The 22,596-nt window shown below is 29.9% G+C and overlaps 2 protein-coding genes across 3 annotated transcripts in view; one reads left to right on the top strand and one right to left on the bottom strand.

Moving 5' to 3' along the window:
* The window catches only part of LOC142326439 (putative sodium-coupled neutral amino acid transporter 11), a 105,303-nt gene extending 94,570 nt beyond the window's left edge, over nt 1–10,733 (bottom strand). For both annotated transcript variants that reach the window (XM_075368939.1, XM_075368940.1), the window contains exon 1: nt 10,481–10,733. In XM_075368939.1, the coding sequence (XP_075225054.1) occupies nt 10,481–10,558 (78 nt within the window). In that variant the 5' untranslated portion in view covers nt 10,559–10,733. The remainder of the gene's footprint in view (nt 1–10,480) is intronic.
* Nucleotides 10,734–11,031: 298 nt separating this feature from the next.
* PDCD-5 (programmed cell death 5) lies at nt 11,032–21,106 on the top strand. The gene is made up of 4 exons (XM_075368941.1): nt 11,032–11,191; nt 11,861–11,975; nt 13,947–14,110; nt 20,554–21,106. The coding sequence occupies exons 1-4, from the start codon at nt 11,126–11,128 to the stop codon at nt 20,599–20,601; spliced, it is 393 nt and encodes a 130-aa protein (XP_075225056.1). The 5' UTR covers nt 11,032–11,125; the 3' UTR covers nt 20,602–21,106.
* The last annotated feature ends 1,490 nt before the right edge of the window (nt 21,107–22,596 follow it).

The following is a 22,596-nucleotide window of genomic DNA, read 5'->3' as shown; positions in this document are numbered from 1 at the left end:
AAAGTAATGAAATGCAGTAGAAATAATGTAGATGGACCAGTGAATATAAAAATAGGGAGAGAAAAGATTACGGAAGTAGAAGAATTTTGTTATTTTGATATATTTGGTAATTACTAAAGATGGACGAAGCAGGAGCGATATAAAATGCCGAATAGCACAAGCTAAACGAGCCTTCAATAAGAAATATAATTTGTTTACATCAAAAATTAATTTAAACGTCAGGAAAAGATTTTTGAAAGTATATGTTTGGAGCGTAGCTTTATATGGAAGTGAAACTTGGACGATCGGGGTACCAGAGAAGAAAAGATTAGAAGCTTTTGAAATGCGGTGCTATAGGAGAATGTTAAAAATCAGACCGGTGGATAAATGATAAATGAAGAAATGTTGCGGCAAATTGATGAAGAAAGAAGCATTTTGAAATGTATAGTTAAAATAAGAGACGGATTTATAGGCCACACATTAAGGCATCCTGGAATAGGCGCTTTGATATTGGAGGGACAGGTAGAAGGGAAAAATTGTGCAGGCAGACAACGTTTGGAATATGTAAAACAAATTGTTAGGGATGTAGGCTGTTGGGGGTATACCGAAATGAAACGACTAGCATTAGCATTAGATAGGGAATCTTGGAGAGCTGCATCAAACCAGTCAAATGAGTGAAGACAAGAAAAAAAACAACATTATTTTAATTAATTTGATGTCGATCGACAAACATATCGTTACAATAAAATCTTTGGTACAGTAATCCCGATTGAAATAGCAGAATTTTTACTTCCTTGTACGAAGTAAAGGAAGTATTGTGATCGCGAAAATTTCGTTCTTCAGATTTCATTTCCTTTTTTCTTTAATTTTTTAAGTTTTTTTTTACTTTCATTTACAAAGAAAAGGAAGTATTGTGATCCCGAAACATTTCGGTTTTCATATTTCAACGGAAATATCCATTTTGACTGGTTTCGGCGTGACGTCTGTATGTACATATGTGTGCGTAGGTATCTATCTCGCATAACTCAAAAACGATTAGCTGTAGGATGTTGAAATCTTAGATTTAGTACTATTGTAACATCTAGTTGTATATCTCCCTTTTTGGTTACAACCGAAATTAAAATTAAAATTCTAATTAATTACAAATTTGGATCTTAAAGGGAAGGCACATCGATTCGAATCAGAGTTCATCTCTGTCTTTTGTTTTTTCTTAATTTTTTTTTTTAATTTAAATATATAGATTTAATAATTATCAAACCGTGATTATAAAATGAGTTTTACATTAAATAATAATTCAATGATAATAAAAAAAAAATATGAAAAAAGTTTTTTGTGAAATAAAATTTAATGTACTTTTAAAAATGTGTAAATGTAATTTAATAGACATCACATATGTGCATGTGTAATAGATTTGAAGTAACATCTGATTATTTAATATTAATTGAAAATTATAATTTAGAATCTTATTATTTTTGGATTTTCTAGTTTAATTTCCGTTTAATTTTTTCTACATTAAAGTTAACTACAGAGCGACTGAAAAATAGAACTTCACAAGAACATATACACTGAGGCATACATATCCGATCTTTAATAAAATGAAAAAAAAATTTATCTTTTAGTTCATTACTCCTCTGATCTTGTCGGACTATATTCTCCCTAAGTCGGAGTTGATTATCATTTCTTTTTTGTTGCCGATCATTTAATCGCTCTTTGGTTTGATACAATTCTTCTGATCTTAATTTGTGTGTACGTTCTCTAGTTTTCAAAATTTCTCTTTATATTCATCATCCTCTCTTAATCTTTTTTATTCTTTCCTTGGTCTTAACGTTTTCTTTATATTTACCATCTTGTCGTTTTTTGTGATATTTTTCTTCATGTTATCTACTTTTTCCTATATGATTATTTCTTTTTAATTTTTGATTATTCATCAAATAATCCAATAATAAAAAGGCTGAATATTTTACACCGTAAGGTCAAAATTAAATTTGTAACCGGTATACAGGAGTTCACTAAACGGAATAAATTTGTTTATACGACGCGCCAGAAATCTGAAACTTTTGTTAATCAGCGACTCACGAGGATACGAGTAATACTGATCTAGTAATACGAGTAAATAAAGGAACTTTTACTCTATCCTAATATTTCATAAGATTGTCGAATTAATAACCGTACAAATATTTGATGTTAATAAAAACTAATATTTGAGCAATTACGTAACTGTCCGCTTTATTAAAGAACCGGAGGATCGTATTTCATTTTCAAATGAAATAAATTTAAATGAAGTGCAGAAACAAGGTGTGTACGTACTTTAATACGGGTACAAGGTCATGCGGTGTCCAAATCAGATTTTTAAATCTAGCATCGTGCCTTTTTAATCTATATTGTACGTACTTAAGTTACAAAAATGTCGCGTGCATGTATACATTGCATTTATAAGAGAAAATCGCAAATATGCTTTAAAAGATCAAATTTCTTATTAAAACTACAAATAAAGTTTTAAAGCGGGAATAATTTAAACCTGAATGAACACAGCAAACCTAACTTTACTGTTCTTTTGCTAAAGTAAAAACGTAAAATTTCTAATCCCATCTCTTTATTTATAGGATGCTTCCTTCGACACGATTTAAATTTTACTTGAGCCCACCCATCTTTATTTACTTCTCTAAATGTTCAATAAATGAAGTAAAACTTACGGTTGAAAAAGAGCGAGAAACGATCAAGACATTTCCACGATCATCGGTATAAAGTTTACGTTAATAATTAAAAAGAAAAACCGACCGGATTCATAACTATAGATCAATAAAAAAAAAATAAATAAATAAAACGACGAGGGCAAACAATGAATCAGGATTTATCGATATCGAGTATCTATATTAACTCTATACCACATCTTGACATACATGGCTCGAGGAGTACGAGAAGAGAATCGCTAATGGCTACTCATAGTAATTAAGCGAGTCGTGTATATATTTCAGGAATTAAGTGTGGGATACAGTTTCAGTCGTTTCGACGTAATACAAATTAATCACGAGGGACTAGTTTCACGCAAATATATTAGATTGTTGTAAACCACATATCCGATATATTTATAAACAAAAACCGTCGCCGTAAATTTTTAAAATAATCGTAGAATATAAATAATTTTATTTTGAATGAAATAGATTTTTATCAAAACTGTTATTATCCTACTCTTTTTTTCTTAAAAGTTGCCATTTTAGTTTATTAAGAACTAATAAAAAAAACTGACAACAAAGTTGTTATACTTTCCCGACATCGATTTATTCTCTTAAAATTGAAAAATAATTATATGCGAAAAAAAATTACCTAACATGTAATACTGGGGGCGGAGGGGGTTATTTACGATGAAGTTTTATTGTAAAATTCACATTATCTGTTTAAATAAAGCAAAAAAAATTTAAAATCCAAAAAAACGGTATATGTTGCTGCTTCTTCACCTCTATAATCACCTTCCAAGTTAATCTTTTCTTTTTTTTTTGTAAATTTACTATGTTAATTGGAAAAAAACTAAAAAAAATTCAACTGAAAATTGTACAACCGATAAAAGTTACCTAAGATTTCTTTTTTAGGAGTAGGGGTGAAATATGATGAAATTTTATCGTAATATCATTACTAAAAAGTTCATTATTTAAAGTTTGAATATTAATAAAATTTTGAAAAATTAAAAAAAATCGATATATCTAAACTTTGTTCGGCTCCCTCATCCCCGATATTGAGACCAAATTTTTGTTTGGGGGTGTCGCTCGCATTATTACTATTTCTAGGAAGAAGTTAAAAATAATTTCGGTTAAAAATTATGCAAAAATGAAAATAGTTTTTCGATTTGTGGGGAAGGAGGAATTTAGACAATTTTTTTTTTTAATAATACGATAAACACGCACGCATGTACTGACCTTAATATAAACTGGAGTTTTGTTTGCATAAGTTTGAGAAAATTGACCCAAAAAATCCCTGGAGATACTTACTTCAAAATTTTACCGACCGATTGCTCCGTAGACACGAGTCTCTGTACAAAATTTAATCCGATCGTAAGTTATTAAGCTTCAAACACGCAAATACACGTATCTACGAACATTTCCACCCACGTTTTTATTTTTTGGGGTTCCTGAATCATGAAACGTCGAGAAATGCAAAAAAAAAACCATACCCCATTTTTTTACTATTACCGTAGTTTCCTTCGAGTTATGATGCCGGAAAAGTGAAAATATTGTTATTTACCATAAAAAAAAACATATTTTCTGATTATTAGAAAAAAAGTTGGAAATATACCGACCGTAATTATGGAGGTCTATTTATCTACAAACAAAATAGTATATACATTTTTTTTTTTTTTGCTAATATTTTAGTCGATAAAAGAAATTCAAGTTAAAAAAACAAAGTTCTACAAAAATTGTATTTTATAAACACAATTTTTCACAAAAATACATACATACTAATTTACAACACTAATTCATAACTATTTAAAAAAGTAATGTTAAAAAAAAAAAAATTATATAACGTACAACTCATATGTACATAAACGCGTAGTTTATCAAACTTTGATCGATTGCAGTATTTCTTTGTTCGGTAGATGACGGTACGCTTTCTTTTCCGTAAAGTTATAACACCGTATTCTATTATAAAAGATACTACAACCGAATTAAATATATATAAGTCATCTGAGTTATTTGAATTAAAATATATAAGTCAAGGGAAAATTAATAAAGCGGGACAAAAAACAGTGACTTGTTAATTTGCACGTAATCTTTTCATTTAGTTTGTTGAAATATTACACCTAAATTAAAATTTTTACCGTTAAAAATTATCAAGGAAACTACAGCTATCTTAATTTTATAAATACGTATTTAAAAGAATTAAAATACAAATCAATATTTACAGAAAACCTGACTTATTATTTGGCAATCTTCTATAAAAACAATTAACAGGCGCGTGCAATCATTCACACACAATTTACAGGAATACTTTCTTTATCCTTTCTTTTTCCTGTTTAGCCTCCCGTAACTACCGTTTAGATAATACTTCAGAGGATGAATGAGGATGATATGTATGAGTGTGAATGAAGTGTAGTCTTGTACATTCTCAGTTCGACCGTACCTGAGATGTGTGGTTAATTGAAACCCGACCGCCAAAGAACACCGGTATCCACGATCTAGTATTCAAGTCCGTGTAAAAATAGCTGGCTTTACTAGGACTTGAACGCTGTAACTCTCGACTTCCAAATCGGCCGGTTTGGGAAGACGCATTCACCACTAGAGCAAGCCGGTGGGTTATGGGAATACTAGCGTCAGTTTTTACGGTACAAAATCAAACCGTTTAGTTTGTATAAGCAAACACCACTACCTATCTAAAAACAAATACAGATACCTACTAAAAATATCAGTACCTGGTTTAAAAACCATTAACTTCACTTGCACGGTGAAAATTGTTATTTTCCATTTAAGACCAAATATTTCAATATAGAACCGAATGATTTTACGGGATCCGGGAAAAACTTTTAGAAGTTTTTAAATAAAATTATATAACATATACTTTACGCTTTTATGTTTAAAGAGAGCAGAATAAAATAATTTCTCGTTGACTTCTTCTCTAAGTCTACATGGATGCGTTATATCGAAGTGCATATTAACATATCCTTTTATGCCACAAATAATATACGTTATATACAATCCCTAAAATAAATTTCAAGGAAAACGTGTCAATAATTTACAAAAGATTAATTTGATATGCTGACAAAAAATATTTACACGAAGTGGAAAACTCGATTACTTTCAAACGGTTTTGTAATCGACCAGGGTTGTCGCTAAATAAAGGTCATTTTGTATGGAAATTAGGAAACGCCACACAAAAAGTTTTATTCAATAAGGATGATGTTTTCTAAACGAGTGTTTTTCTGTACGGATTCACAACATATTGCGGGAAGTTAGTGCGTCCTTGGTGGGGTCCGGCAAAATTACATACTTCATCCTCTGTGGAATGCAAATTACAGTATGCAGTTTAACGGTAATCAGCGATGCCTGCAGGCCCCTTAGAACTATGTTCGATTCATTACAAAAAAAACAATAAACAGAGCTTGTAATATAACATTGATTTAAATATAAATATACCAGGTTTAGATTCAGGGAGGCCGTGCTTTACGATAAGCATCTAAGCCATTAATATGGCTTTTTCTGTAAACTCTGACGAAACAGATCGCCTGGGAGTTCTACAAGTAAAATCATTACCCAAATAAGTTGTAAAAGAATGGTCTGCGAAACCTGCAAGGAGGCAACCTTTACGATAGTTTTTGAAATAATTTCAATAGAACTTATCCGAGGGAAAAGCGATGAAGATACGGTATGAAAGGTCGAGGAAGAGGATTGTCAGTATGTGGAGGGTCTGCTTCTCATGAAAGTGGTTTACCATTCGTGGTTTTTTTTCATAAAATTAACACGCTTTAATATAATCATATGTTGAAATTTCCAGCATAAGTTTAATTATACTTGCACACTATAACAGAAGACTCTCATTCCCAAAATTAGCGACACTTGGAAATGAAGACTGATCTAAGTCTGAGTTACACCAACAATTTTAGTTGAAAATATCCAGAGGATTTTGATATAATAGCTGTTCTACAAATAGATTTTAAATTTAAACTTTTTTTTTAAAGAAACTGTCTGGTGAAATTAATCTCATATCCGTCTAGATACATAACTTCTGATTAAAGATGTCCATATAGGTATAGATATTATTTACTTAATGTGCACAATATGTTTTTTGTAATCGGTCAATGTGACACTGTTTTTATTTCATTTCTGTTTTGTCCTTAATATTTTAATTTGACCTTATTATTACATTCTATGTATTTAAAGATGCGTACATTCATCTTTGTCTTCCTCTGAAATTTTACCTTCAACATGACTTTCTAATACCGTATTAAATAAATCTGGTTGTCAGGCCCATCAGTTTACTTCAACTTAAGTTTCCCTCATAAACTTCTCTCCTCTCCTATTTGCATTAAGACTACTTTATTTTAAATTTTTCAACGTAATTTTGTAAAGGTTGTTTCCTTTCCATTTTCTATTTGTCCAAATTTTTTCAACAGGTTTTTAAAATTTTTATATCTACAGTTAATATTAGCAAACTTCTTTTTTTTTCCAAGATAGCTTTCTTTGCACGGGCTAGTCTGTATCCCTGTCTGTCATACTGTATGAATTTTTTACTCCTATCTGTTTTCAATTTTAATTTCCCTCTAGTAATGAACCCATCTCGATCAGAACTTTTTTAACTCGCTTTTAGTTTCTACCAAAAGAAAAATGTTATTATCAAATTTTAATATATTTTTTCTCTTTGGATAGCTGTATTCTCAAATTTGTCTTTCAATTCTTGTACTTCTTCTTCTGTATACAATCTAAAGTGCAACCGGGCACGATTACATCCCATCTCGTCTCTCTCATTCTTTCTGATCTTACCATTCTTCATGTTCTACTTTTATAATTACTATCCGATTCTTGTACAAATTATACATTATTTTTCTTTCCCTAAATTTAAGTCAAAATTTTCTAATTACTTTAAAGGGTTGGGGAAAAAGTCTCTGTATTTTAATGCAAAAGGTTTTTTTTAATATTTCAAATTAAGTTTATTAAACCAAAGATAAACTATTTTGATTGATCATCTTTTACCATTTTTGAGGTAAAATCATAATCAGATTGTTGTAGAACTTCTTGTTTTCCAGATGAAAAACTGCGATAAGTGATTTTCACAGGCCTCTTTTGAGGCCAACTTTATACCATTAAAGAGAGTTCTTCAGAAACTAAAACAAATGGTAGTATGATGGTGAAAGGTAGGGATTATATGGTGGAAGTATCCAAACTCTTTCAATTTTTGATGGATCACAAAAAGGTGTGGAGTCTGGCACTATTGTGATAAAAGGCAACAAATTTCATACTGATCAATTAATTGCTTTATCTCAAATGCTTGGCACAATCTTTCCACTTGTTGACAGTAGATGTTAGAATCAATTATTTGACCAGGCGATAGCAGCTCATAATGAACAATTTACGCGCGCGCGCAAACACACACAAAACCATCGCATGCAATAACTTTTAAATAAATAAACTAACAATCATAACCTTTCTAAAAATTCTCAGTAATGTCACCTTTCAAAACCACCCAAGTGTTGCCAAATTTGATTAGTATTATCAAAGTTAGGTGATCATACAGCCATCTTCTTCTTCTTTTGTTTTCAATCCTAGAATTGGTTTGTAGCTGATCTCCATAAGTCCCTTCAATTCCATGTAAGTTCCACAATCCATATCACCCATAATCTGATAGATGTACCTCAACAGCCTACCTCTAGCATTTCTCCCTTCCACAGTACCTTCTATTATTGTTTTAATTAACCCGACCCATCTTAACAAATGGCCAACCCATTTGTCTCTTCTTTGCTTTAAAATATTTAATAGATAAGGCTTTGCCATATAGACCCTCCTTCAATATCTCCTCACTGGACACTCCATCCAGCCGTAGAACTTTTATCAATCAGTGGTAGCACCGCATTTCAAAAGATTCATCCCTCCTAAAGTATGAAGATTTTTTCCCCAACCCCAATACTTATACATATAAAATAAATAGGCTATAAATAGCACTTTACATGGTTAATCGATTTAAGTGTTTGAACATTAATAATAAAATTAAAATTTTAGGGAGGGGAATATTTAACCTGGAAAAAGAATCTTCAAGTCTTGGTTAAATATATCTATAAAATATCCTCCGAGTTTACCCAACTATGAAAAGGTATTGCAATGTCATCTGAAGGCTTTATTTTTTAATTTTCTTCTTTTTTTAAGCATATATTAATCAAATGTAACATTTTGAAACATGTTTCATCATAAGATCAAATTATCATGAAAGCTGTAACGATATTAAAACTACAATAAACATTAATCATTAAACAAATTATGTCCAATACACAAATAAACGTTATAAAACAAACAGACAATATTGGTTTGCGCCTCAGCAATGCCAAAAGGAATCCAATCTATCATTATTTGAATCAAAATATACAAAGGGCTATATTGTATAATGAATTGGGTTTGAAATATAATTGGTCATTTAATGATTGATTCCAATTATTTGTATCTTACAAGTTTTGGTTTCAAACCATGTGGTTGTTTCAATTTATTTTCCTTTATTACACATAAGTAGAATTTAAAATTAGCCTAAAAATCAGCAGACTGTGATTATTTTTTAAAATACTCCTTAATAAGGCGACTTTGTAAAGTTTCTTATAAGTATGCTGAGACAACTGGAAGTTACAAATATCATATGTGTGTGTGTGTGTGTGAGCGCGTGAAAGAAGCCTGATTTCCATAAGAGAAGAGACCACTATCAAGTAAAACAACCTTAAACATTATTTGAACATTCATTAATGTAAAGACTACCCTGAATTCTATAATTTTTTTTTTGGAAAGTTCAATAGTAATAACTACACAATTTAGTAACTGTATGTATCAAATAATTATATTAAACTTTATTTAAACCTTATTTTTTGTTTTTTCCCCAAAATAATAACTTTAATTTATTACTTATTAACTTATCTATATGTGTATATAACATATAGATAAGCTTTTCCATTAAATTTATAAATTAAAACTGTAATTTTATATGTAATATTGCATAAAGAAAAATTATTATACAATTAAAAAATAATAATACAGCTTATAAAAACATCATGTAGGCTTTTTATTACTTCTGATAAATATTAATAAAATATAAATTTAAATAAATGTGGACACAAAAAAATCTATAAAATAAAACAATAATTCTGTATGACTGTTTAACAACTTACAAGCATTAAAATGGTTAATATTCAGTGATAAAATTCGAGTTTTAAAATGATTAGGTGAATATGGAAAAAAAACTATTACACTATGAAAAATTGTATCACACATCAAAAATTAACAAATACAATAATAAATATAACACTACAGTACAACAAAAAATATTCATCTTCTTGGATAATAAAGACCACAGATACATAATGTAAAATAAATTATACATCGTAAAATATTAAATATAACGTATTCCTGCATTCATTTAATTAAGATATGTGAGATATATGTAAGATTCATATTACATTATATTGTGTATACAAAAAAAGTATGTACGTTAAAATTAACCAAATATAGCGTGCAACATAAAACAGTTCACGGTTTTTATACCAAAACATAGTATTTTAAGGCTAAAATATTCCACAAATGAAGATGAAAAAATAAAACTTTCTGCATACATCGATTGGTTATTTTCAAAGTAATTTGAACCAACCCCCTCAAACTACCCGTAAACAAAGATGATTGAAGCTTTGTTGATTACGTAATGATATTATATAATTAATTCCAACATATGTTATTACGGTAGTATACATTACGGAGCTCATCGAGCACATTTTGAAATATCCGGGAGCGTAATGTCATAATAAATCAATAAATTAAATATTTCAAAATACCTGTTGCTCCAATACGGCTTTATGTAAATCAAGAATGTAGCTTTTTTCATTTGGAGACGGTTTTTGAGGCTCAGACATTTCAAATATTATTGTTAATTAGTACAATTCACACTGAGCATGACAATTTTGCACAAAGTACTCTTTCCATCTGGGCTAGAAATTTTCATTTAAGCAGCCACCCACGCAGCACACCGAGAACTGTCAAATACATCGTGAACGAGACCGTAGGCAATTCGCGTATCTGCGGTTTGTAGTGATGACTGTATTCGAATGGCAGAGTAAACATTGCAATTCCATTCATAATTTTAAAAAAATAAATCATCATTTTCGATTTATAAACAAATATTAAATGCCAGTGTAAATATTTTTTTTTTATTAAATAAAAAAAAGTTATGTCGAATGAGGATTTAAAAAATTATATTACACATTAATATTTTTTTTAATGCGAAAAATAATAAAGAAGTTAACAGTTTAAGAGTTGAAAAAGAAATAAACTGGTTGCTAAACACCACTGGAACATAATTTTTATCAAATTTTTAATGTCTTCAATATTCATATTTTAATTGTTCTCTTTCAGAGACTGGACATATTATAACAACGATATAACTGAGTCATACGTTGTGTAAGTAAAAAATAATAATAAAAATGGCTGACCCCGAGCTTGAAGAATTACGAAAGAAGAGGTTAGCTGAATTACAGTCTTCTTACAGTGTAAGTTTTTGATCAATTAATTATTTGTGTTTTTTATGTAAAAAGAATTGTCATGTTTATAAAAAAATTGTACTCTTACGTATTAAAAGTTGAATTTTTCTCGTCCTAATTAAACGTGTTCCATGTGGGAGTAAGTGTATGAACAGAATTTAAAAGTAAACATTGTGGCAAATTTGAAAATTTTGTAAATGTGACATAACAGAAGTAAATTTTCTTCACTAATGAGGTAATTTTAATTTTTTTAAATCCCCTTTATAATCGAAAATTGCTTTAATATGATAAATATCTTTGCTACCTGTATTTTTTCTTTGTGGTTATTAAAAAAGCCTTCACAGATATTTCATGGAATTAATAAAAATTTTATATAAATTATCCCTGGCTTCATTTACTAATCCACATTAATTGTTAATGTAGATATATGCAAAATTAATTTAGTAGACAGAATATTAAGAAAAGAATTTTTCCACATTACAAATTTATTCTAGTAAAAAGATAGTATAAAATTATCACTTTGCTTAATCTCATCCTTTCTTATGAATGAATAGAAACATGTATGATGTTGTTTAAGGTGTGAATTAAAAAAATTATAAAAAAGAACGGTAAATGTTCTTTTTTGTGAGTACTATTTGTTTATAATTATGGCATTTCTGATTGTATCCATTTGTATAGGGAGGTCCTGGTGGTCCACAAAATGAAAAAGCAATTGAGGAACGTAAGAGAGAGACTGAAGATCTAAAAAATTCAATTTTGTCACAAGTACTGGATCAGTCAGCGAGAGCACGGTGTAAGATTTTATTCTTTTGATTTTATTTAAAATAATACTGTTATTTTAAGTAGGGTGGAAGTGGAATATAAACAGACTAATTTGACATTTTTTGAGGTTTTAAGCTTGAAATTTATTTTAAGATTACTTATAATATTTAAGCATATAAATAGTAAATATGCACATGTTGATGTTTAGATTTACCTTCTGATGAGAATGCTCATGTAAAATTTATATCCTTACTTCAAGATGTAGAACACAGAGTGCATTAGGAAGTTTTGCAGTCCTTTGCCTTTTTTATTGTCTGTTAATAGCAAAACAGATATTTGATATTTTGATATTTGATATTTTCCCACCATTTGTTTTTACAGAAAACAATATTACTGTGTTGATGAATTTTTAAATAATACTAATTAAAAACGAAAAAAAAGAGCTGTATCCCATTCAATCTCTACATAAATTTGTGCCCAAAATACGAGTCATTTTCAATAGCAGCTGCTAAAATGTAGTTTATTTTATATTTAATTCATTTACCTTAGCATTATTTTTTTGAATTTGTATTTAAATAATAAATATGGACTTCAGAAACATTTTTTTTTATTATTTTTATTATTTGCCTTATATTAACATGAGCTATAATACATTTTATGTTCTGACCAGAATAAAATTTATTTATTACAGTAATTATTTGTTTGTATAATAAATTGTAATTCTCTGTTGTTTATATTTTCATTTCAAATTTATTATAGAAGCTAAGAGCAATCAACGATATACTGTCATAACAGAAACTACTACTTCACTAGCTACAAAGTCCCTATTTAGGTCAGCAGTCAACAGTGTAGGATTAATTTTGCTTTTATTAGTAAGTTTCTTGAATAGCTAGTTTTCTAAACTTTTTCAATGTTTTATAAATGGTACCCAAACCAAAACTATTCTCATTAGCATTTTGTCTAGAATCATGAATGCTTGCTGAGAACTAGTAACTTTTTTTATATGCGTTTGAGGAGATCTTTTACAGCATAAACCTACAAAAATAAATTACATGCACAGGAACAAACTATGGTGCTATTAATAACGTAACTTGAATTATAGTAATTATATTATTCATAAAATGAATAATTCAATATCATGGGAGTCTGGTTGCAGGCCAGAAGTGTTCATAATAACACTTATATTTCCTTCACCCAAATTAATTTGTTTGGTATAGTAAGCCAGGATTTTTTCCACTACAGGACTGCACGGCTTAAACTTTTTTCAATAATGAAATGAGTTATTTATTTAGATTAAAAATCAATGTTGTTATTAATAAGTTGTGTATAATATGTATGTTTAACATTAATTAGATGAGCAAAGCGAGCATATGCTACGTTTGGTTAGGTTTTGTTGAAATTTCCACTGACCGGGTTGATCTAGTGGTGAATGCGTCATCCTAGATCAGCTGATTTGGAAGTCAAGAGTTCCAGCATTCAAGTCCTAGTAAAGTCAGTTATTTTTACACAGATTTGAATTCTAGATTGTGGATACCAGTGTTCTTTGGTGGTTGGGTTTCATTTAGCCACACATCTTAGGAATGGTCGAACTGAGACTGTACAAGATTCCACTTATTTACATTCATACATATCATCCTCATTCATCTTCTGAAGTATTATCTAAAAGGTAATTACCGGAGGCTAAACAGGAAAAAGAAAGAAGAAAAGGTTTTGTTGACATGATTTGTCAGTACATGGAATCAACATAATTTATCCAAACATAACCTTCGCTCACTAATCATGACTAATTAACAATAATGTCTTGATTATTTAAATAAATTCAGTAATTACTGTTATATAATTATTTTAATACCTGACTTTTATAAAAAAATGTTTAAGCTGTGTGGTCCAGTAGTGGAAAATATCCATAAGACCAAATGGTTACTATATCTGGAGCTTAATTATTAATCATAATACTAAATAGAATAATATGATGATAATGAAAAAAATGTATTTGTTTTAGTGAACACTTTAATGCTCGGTAAGCCAGAGAAAGGACATATGGTTGAAAATATGTTATTAAGAATGGCTCAGACTGGACAGATAATGGGTAAATTAGGTGAAAATGAACTAATTAATATATTACAAAGTATCAACCAACAGACTACTAAAACCACTACTGTTAAGGTAAATTAGAAAACAAAATTATGATTTTTTTTTGTGAGTTTTTGTATATATTTATGTAACGGTCTCTAAAAAAATTCTTCATGCAGGGTTTTTAATATTGGTAACAGGCAACCACTAATAATCTCTTTTTTAATAAATTTAAATAAACTTATTCGCAATTCATATGCCATAGGTAAAATTTCATTATCTCTTCCATATAAATCTCGGTCAACTTTTCATTACTTATGAATACATATGACCACTCCATGTACTATGTTTTAGCACCATGGTGTCTTTTGTTATTTCATCTAGTGCTTCTGAAGCTTTCTGCATTCTGTGTTTGTATGTGAAGTAACAATAAAATTAAAGCAGTATTTTTTGCTTCAAACTGTGTCATGTGCAAATTCATAGTTGTAAAACAACCTTTCTGCTATTTTGCAAAAATCATCAGTCATCCCAACAAGTAAAGGTTAAGTATCTCTCAACTTGTATGAGATACTTTGATTTAGAAGTATCTTTATCTTTGTTTTATGTGACTGATTCCTTACAAGAATTTCAGTAGCAGAATCTATACCCCTGTTGGGCCTGGATCATTTGGTCATTAAACTTCATTTATTTTCAATAATATGTATTAATGCCTAATTATAATTTCTTAACGATAGATGTTTTTTGTAATATATGAAAAACATCATGCATAACTAAGAATGTCAATCTAAAGAAAAAAAGTAGCTTTTTATTTTCATGTAATAACCAGTTAAGTCTATTAAATATTTGTTCAAATGAATCAGCTCACCAGGCTGATCTACTGGTTAACTGGTGTACTTTGCTGATTGGGATACAATTAACCACATGTCTCAGGAATGTTCGGTCTGAGTCTGTACAAAGTACACCTCAGTCACATAAGCTGTACAAGACTACACCTCATTTACATATCATCCTCGTCGAGTTGAGGGGTTGCTTATTGTTTCCTTGATGATCAGATTGCAACATACACAGGGAAAGAAAAAATAATAAAATTTAATAGCAGTAGTATAGTAATGGTTTTTTAAATGAATATATTTTTTTTACAGCTTATTCTTCTTGTTAATCTTTTTCTAATTTTTATAATTAAGAAAAAAATAACTACAGTAATTATCAATTTGAGCGAAAATATTTCAAGATATTGATAAAAAAATAGTAATTAATGTGATAATTGTAAAGTATGATATATTGAATAAATTGGTCAAGAAAATGTTTAAAAATAGTAGTAATAAAACCTGAGAATAGAAAAAAGCCTGGAGAAAGGAAAATTTTCACCAAAATTTTAAAAGTATGAGAGCAGGCCGAAAGTAATGAGACAGCAGCTGTAATTAGAAAAAAAAAACTTTATTCTAAATCTCCCTTAAGTGCAGCGCACTGCTTCCAATGCTCTATCCGGTTAAAAACAAAATTCAGGCAATCTTTCAACAGTTCTTGCATTTTTCACCTCCACAGTTTTTCTGATCTCTAGATTCATCTCAAATTTTCATCCTTTCAGGTCCTTCTTCACCTCTGGGAACTGTTACATTTCACGTAGAACTAGATCTGAGCTGTATTGTGGGTGAAGAACCATCCTAACTTTTCTCCATTAAAAATCTGAGGGACATAGGGGTACACATTATCTGTAATTTGAGAGGAAATTACTATTTAGTGTGTTGCGGTGGTACCTTATGAGCTAGCCAATCAAAACATATACAATCGCTAACCGTTAACACATTCTGTTCTTCAGTTTTTCAGGCCATTTACCTTTTAAGCAAGTAAGCATTATCTTCAGCACATTGATGTACCAGAGAGTATTTACAGTTGCCTCTGTAGATACCTGATGTGGGTAAATGATTCCTTCATGATCAAAAAAGATGATCATCATGACTGTGCTCTGCATGCAGCTTTCGCTTTTTCTGAGGTGGTAAAAAACTTTGTCTATGTTTTATCTCAGGATCATAGTGGAACATCCATAACTCATCAATGTTTACTGCATTATACAAAAAGTATGTTCCTACCTTCTTGTAGTGAGCCAACAATTCTTTGCAGACGAATACATGATACTGTATTTGGTCAGGCGTTAAAAGCCGCAGAACCTAACAACATCTAATGCATTTCATTTGCATCTGCTTGCTCAGAATATTGTGTGTACTGCTTTGAGATGTGTAGCAGTTTCTCCAACTGCCACGCACTGACAATCTTCATAACACAGCAAATGATGATGCTTGCTGTGTTTGCCATAAGGCCGTTAATCAGCATGCTTGATCAATCCGCTCCCACCATGTCTTCCGCTCTCTCTCATTGTACCAAAAATTAGACATGGTTATAAAAACATGATACACATTCTTCATTGAATGCTTCTTTCAACAATTTGTACGTTTCAAAAGTAAATATTTTTAGATACAAAACTGAATTGTGTAATACTTGATATTTACTTCATTGATAAGAGATTACCTGACGCTCTTCATGCAAACCATCACTTACATACACTTAACTACAACAGCCAACTTTAAATTCACATGGGAAGTGGACAACACATCCAATTACTTGTATGCACGCAGAACAGCCACTTATTGCACTATAATTTTTCCTTTGAAAATCAGTCTCATTACTTTTTGTACTGTCCTCATATTTTCAAATAATTTTAACATGTAACTGAAAAATAGGTAGAGAAAATTGAAAAATAATAACTTACAGGATATTCATAAAGTTGCTTAACCCTGTTATAGAAAACTTAAATCTTATTTGTAAGATTGGTGTCAAATTTGGGTTCCGTGTGAATTTATGAACACTTTGTGTAAGTATTATAATATTAAAAATAAAAAGAGTAAAAAAAAATGTTATTCTCAAAGATGTAGTGAAATCATCATTAAGACATTAGAAACTCTTCAAACAAAACCAATTGCAAAATCTAAATTGAAAATTGAACAATGAATTGTATAATCAAGTAAGAACTATACAAGAAAAACAGGAACATATACCCAACTGCACCATTTAATCTGAAGATATTTAATATCTTACTAATGCACTGCTTAATAATTTAATTATTTGAAATATCAATTTAAACAATTTGAGATTATGATCACTTTTACAAGTAGTATAGATGTTTAAATACATACTGTTCAGTATACTGTACTAATAGCAAATGTTTTCACTTGTGAATGCAGCAGCGTTTTTACAATTTCTTTAGTAATCTATAGTTTTTTTTTTTTTAGTTTTATACATTTATCTATTTCAATCCTAAATATATAATGAAAATCTATTGAAAAAAAAATTAATTCATCAATTACTTACAGACTGCATTAGAATGTAATAAATTAAAAAGTGAAATCTTGTTTTTATGATCCAATTAAGAAAATTTATTTATTTACTTTTACAATAACAACAGGCTGACATCTTATTACAGCTACTTATGAATGATAATAAATTTTTGTAGCATTTAAAAAAATTCCATACCTCTGAATGAAAGGCAGAAATGCTATACTTCATTATAAAGATTGACATTACTAGATACCAAGATGCTCTTTATATTGAGGAGAAACTTTCAAAAATTATAGTATTTATAATTTTATTAAATCAATTTTATTCAGATGATTATGATGTCTGAATCAAAAATAAATAAGAAAATTTAGATGTTCTCAATAGTTTTTTTTATTCGAGACATAGCCTTGAATAATATCATGTAATATTATCTTATTTATGACAAAAAAAAATTACGTTTGAAAAAATTAATTTTTCTGAAATACTCGAGAGGTTCTGATAAAAAGCCTGTGTAAATATTATGAACAAATATTAAAGTACAAGGTCTGTTCAGAAAATAACCGAACTTTATTTTTTAATTTTTATTATTAATTTTCCAAATTATTGGTCCTTGTCCCCTTCAAAGTACTCCTCTCCCCTATTTACACACTTTTCCCAGCAATGTTTCCACTTTGTGAAGCAGTCCTGGATAACCTCACTTGAAGACGCCTTTAAGGTACGTAAAGATTTGCTTTACTGTCAACAATAGTCTCAAAACGGCATCCTTTCATTACTGAGTTTAATTTCAGAAGTAAAAAATCACAAGGAGTCAGGTCTAGTGACTAGGGTGACTGAGGGAGGACAGTCACCTGATTTTTGGCACAAAATTGATGAATTGACAAAGCTGAGTGTGCGGGTGCATTGTCATGGTGAAAGAACCTTGAGTTGTCTTGCTACAACTCTAGTCCATTTTTGTGCATTTTTTCACATAACTGTTATAAAATGCCTTGAGAGTACGCACGGTTCAATGTTTTACCTTGAAAGAATTCAAAAGCACAATTCCATTAAAATCGATAAAAACAGAGAGCATCCATCTCTTTGACACTGGATCGAGACTTGATATGTTAACCCGGCTTTTGTCTCCCATTATGATCGTTTGCATGAATGTTTCATTGTCATTGGCCTTGTTCAAGAAGTTGCCAACAAACGTCCCACTTGATGTTCTTTCTGCTGTTTGGTCATCAAACGAGGAGCAAACTGCCGCAACTCGATGCATGTTCAATTTTTCAGTCAAAATGTCATGGCATGATCCAATTGAGATGCTAACCTCTTCTGCAAGTTCTCTGACAGTCAGTCTGCAATTTGCATCCACCAGATCGCTGTTTTTCTGAACGCGGGTGTCATCAGTTGAAGGCCTTCCTGGTCAAGGGTCATCTTTAATAGACTGATGACTACTTTTAAATCGTGAAAACCATTCATAACACTGCGTACAACCCAGAGCATCACCTACCTCCATAAGCTTGTTTCAGAATTTGAAATGTTTCTGTGAAGTTTTTCCCAGTTTTATGCAAAACTTTACATTGTATCGTCGCTCCCAAAAATTGCACATTACAAAAATGGCTACTAACACTTAAACATATTGCACTCAAATAACAATAACATGAAAACTAAACGAGATATCAACAATCCAAGAACATATGGTTATAGAGGATGTTATACGGAACACAATGCTGCCACTAAGTATCTCCATTGCACATCACTAAATATCTCCATTGCATGTAATTAAAAATGTTTGGTTATTTTCTGAACAGACTTTGTATTAATACACGGTATGAAGTGTTCAATCTTAACAGAAACTATAATACAGCATTGTTTTTCTTATGTTGATTTTTAAATTTAGTCCATTTAATTTAGTTTAGACAATGATATTATTTCTCTATCTTTCCTTTAATTTTTCTGGATATTACTTCCTGATACAGTTAAACTGCTGTAATTTTATTTAAAACCTTACATGTTCTGCTGAAGGTCATAATATTTTTATAACGAATATTAATAAATATGAGGTGTTCCAAAAGAGACCAAACTTGCGCAATAAAAAGCTTATTTATGTATTCTAACTTTATACAGGCTTATCCCTGTTGTTGACAATACTTCACTCCCAGTGTTTCTTAAATATTCTGAAATGCATTTTTGAGGATAGCATGTGGCTATAGTGTTAAATTTTCCTCAATCTTGTTTATGATTTGAAAATTACATCCTTTCAAGGTTATCTTTAATTGGGGAAACAAGAAAATGTCTGTGGGACTGACTTAGAAGAGTAAAATAAGTGAACCAAAAGTTGTCTCATGCTTGGGTAGATAAGTGATGTATAAACTGGGGGTGTTGCCATACTGCAATCTCAAACTGTGGTTTTCTCACAGCCTAGGCCTCTGCCTATGTACAGTGTCCCCCAAATCCTGTAGATTTTCCTTGTAGTAGAACTTGGCTTAGATCATTATGAATCCATTTTATATAGTCAAACATTAAGTTCTCATTTAAAAAACCATCATCTCCTTCGTGTTTCACAGGTTCATCTTTTGGGGCTTTATTTTTTCAGGATGATCCTTTCCTCACCCATTGCAATGTTTGTGTTTTGGTTTCCACATCTTAGCCATATATTTAAGACTATCGCTTGTTACAATGTTTTTTTAAGTTTTCATTAGCACCGTCACAAAGATCTTGAATGATGTTAACTCGACTTTTTCTATTTAGTCGGCAAGAATCTCACAGAGATGCAGTCTATATTAGGTTTTTCCATTAAAACTGCTTGGTATGATTCTTTGCTGATGTCGACTTCATCAGCAACCTCAGGTGGTTAGCAAGGACCTTCACAAACTAATACGGTAATATTATCATTGTTGATGTAGAAGTTTGTCTGGGTCTGGAATTTTTATTCGCCATGTCTATGCTCTTTAAAATGATTGAACTATTTATATCGCTGATTTTTTCATACAGTCTTCCCCAAATGCTTACTGAAACATTTTAAATATCTCTGTGAAAGTTTTAAGTTTTAAGTTTAAAGAAAATTTTACAAAAACATGTTCTTTAAGATTATTCTTTTTTTTTGTAAGACGTCCAGTAAGAGATTAGCGCATGTGTATAACTGTTGTAATTTGAAAACAAATGACAGTATCATGAGAAGTTGTCACTATTGCTTTCTTATAATATTATTATTATTATTTCAGTTTGATAGACGGAGGGCAGCATTAGATGATTCTGATGACGATTTGTAGCAATCTTTTTATTACACTGCAAATTGAAGATCTGCAACAGTCAGTGATTAAAGAGATTTTATTTTATAAAAAAATATGCATGCAGTTAAGAAGTAGGCTTTTTGCACAAGTACAGAGTTATTTCAAAATTCATGTAATAAAATATATCAAACAATAACATGAATAAAGAAGTGAATTGTCTTGATTTTTTAACCGTTAAACATTACCCATAATTATTTAATTTAAAACACTTTTCCTTGTTTTTAATTTTCTTTATGTAAATAGTTAATCATTATCATAATCTACATACAAAACTAATTGTATTAACATTAATATTAAAAAAATATGAAATTTATTGCTAAATATTTTGTTTATTCATTTTCTCACTTTCCACTATTATTATATGTATTATTTATGATTTTAATAGTTTATTTATGGCTGTGATATAAAAAAATTATTGTAATAAGTGGGATAATATTTGTTAACGTGTAATTTTTTTTATTTACAAATAAAACTTCAAGCTTTATTGTTTTATTATGTTTATTTTGAGTGTATTTATGAACGCAGAATCTTAAATTCCGTTTGAAAACTTACATAAAAAATTACAGAAATAATTTTTCAGTCTTAAAATTTTCAAAAGCTTTATGTGAACTATTTTATATGAATAAAACATTGAAAAGTCTACATTATCTCCTTACAGCAAAGTTCTCAGATAAGGGGCATAAAGATGTAAAGGCTACACGAAAAAAGATTATTTATTTAAGAGGTATTCCATTTCAATTCAACAAATGATCAGTGCAGCACTATATTTGATTTTGGCATATGATAACTAGCCATCTTTTAGTGGCCAAAAAAAATATTTTTATATATAACATTTTTTTTTTAGTAATAGAGTATTTTCTAACTTGCCAACAGGTAAACAGCCATTTTCATCACTTTTCCCATGAGCTGTAGCATTCTTATTTTACATCATACTGAGGTCAAAAAGGGTGTTTTGGAAAGAGTAAAGATGTAACTTTATCTTAGTTTACTCAAAATTCATTTTGTTACATAACCAAATCTTGTAATGTTTACTGAAGTTAATTAAAAAAATTTTTGGCCTGAAATAAGTAATGAAGGACTTAGGGTAACAGGTTTGTTTTTTACCTTTAACTCTTAGGAACTAGTAGTACTTATAAAAAAATGGATTGTTACCAAGTGTCCATTAAAAAAAATGCCACCAAATCGTACGATTTTGAAAATGTCTCATTTTTGGGGCCCAAAAACCACATGTGGGACAGGTGGTAAAAATCTGAAATGTTTACTGCAGTAAGTACTTTTTATATACTTTAAAATTTATTTTGTTAGTCAAAGGGGTTGATGAGTAATGACGCCAACAAAACCACTTAAAACACCGTCCTTCTAATATAAACATATCCAATAATACTGATATGTATTTTTTTCAGATTATAAAAATTACAACTAAACTCAGAATGAATAAATTGATAATAAATAGTCAATTACAGAATGATAAATAACAATTAAAAAATGATGAACAATTAAAATACATTAAGTAAGAAATTGTTCAATTCACTTTTACCTTATTTTACTCCTGCTAATGGAAGTTATGAATAAATCTTGCACTTTTTGATAACAAACTTAACTTATGCTCTTGCCATTTTTTTTATTGAGTAGAACTGATAAGTCCTCATTCATCTTTGATGTAATGTTGTGTCTTCTTCCAGTAGTTGATAGAAAGAACTCTGAAAGCGTGAGAATCTTTAAAATATTTTCCAGTTGAACCCATGTTTCTTATCCCTCAAACTTCTTCAGATTCTTGACTGAAGTACCGGGACCCTGCAGATGGAAAAAGTGTATTCGATATTCCCCTTCATTTTCATATATTTTGACTTCGGCTGACCACCATTTGCCATCGTGTACACAGCAGGCATAATTTTTATATTGTGGCTTTGGTAAACTTATGAAGCAATCAGAAACATTAATGTCCTTGTGTACCAAACTAATATAAATGTTTCT

This window comes from Lycorma delicatula, chromosome 6 (genome assembly GCF_047948215.1).
Source record: "Lycorma delicatula isolate Av1 chromosome 6, ASM4794821v1, whole genome shotgun sequence".
Taxonomy (NCBI): domain Eukaryota; kingdom Metazoa; phylum Arthropoda; class Insecta; order Hemiptera; family Fulgoridae; genus Lycorma; species Lycorma delicatula.
This window is presented reverse-complemented; position numbering and strand designations above follow the sequence as displayed.

Coding starts and splice junctions, on each gene's coding strand:
- PDCD-5 (XM_075368941.1), top strand. CDS start 11,126: ATGGCTGACCCCGAGCTTGAAGAATTACGAAAGAAGAGGTTAGCTGAA. Junction 11,192..11,860: donor AATTACAGTCTTCTTACAGT/GTAAGTTTTTGA, acceptor CCATTTGTATAG/GGAGGTCCTGGTGGTCCACA. Junction 11,976..13,946: donor TCAGTCAGCGAGAGCACGGT/GTAAGATTTTAT, acceptor TATTTGTTTTAG/TGAACACTTTAATGCTCGGT.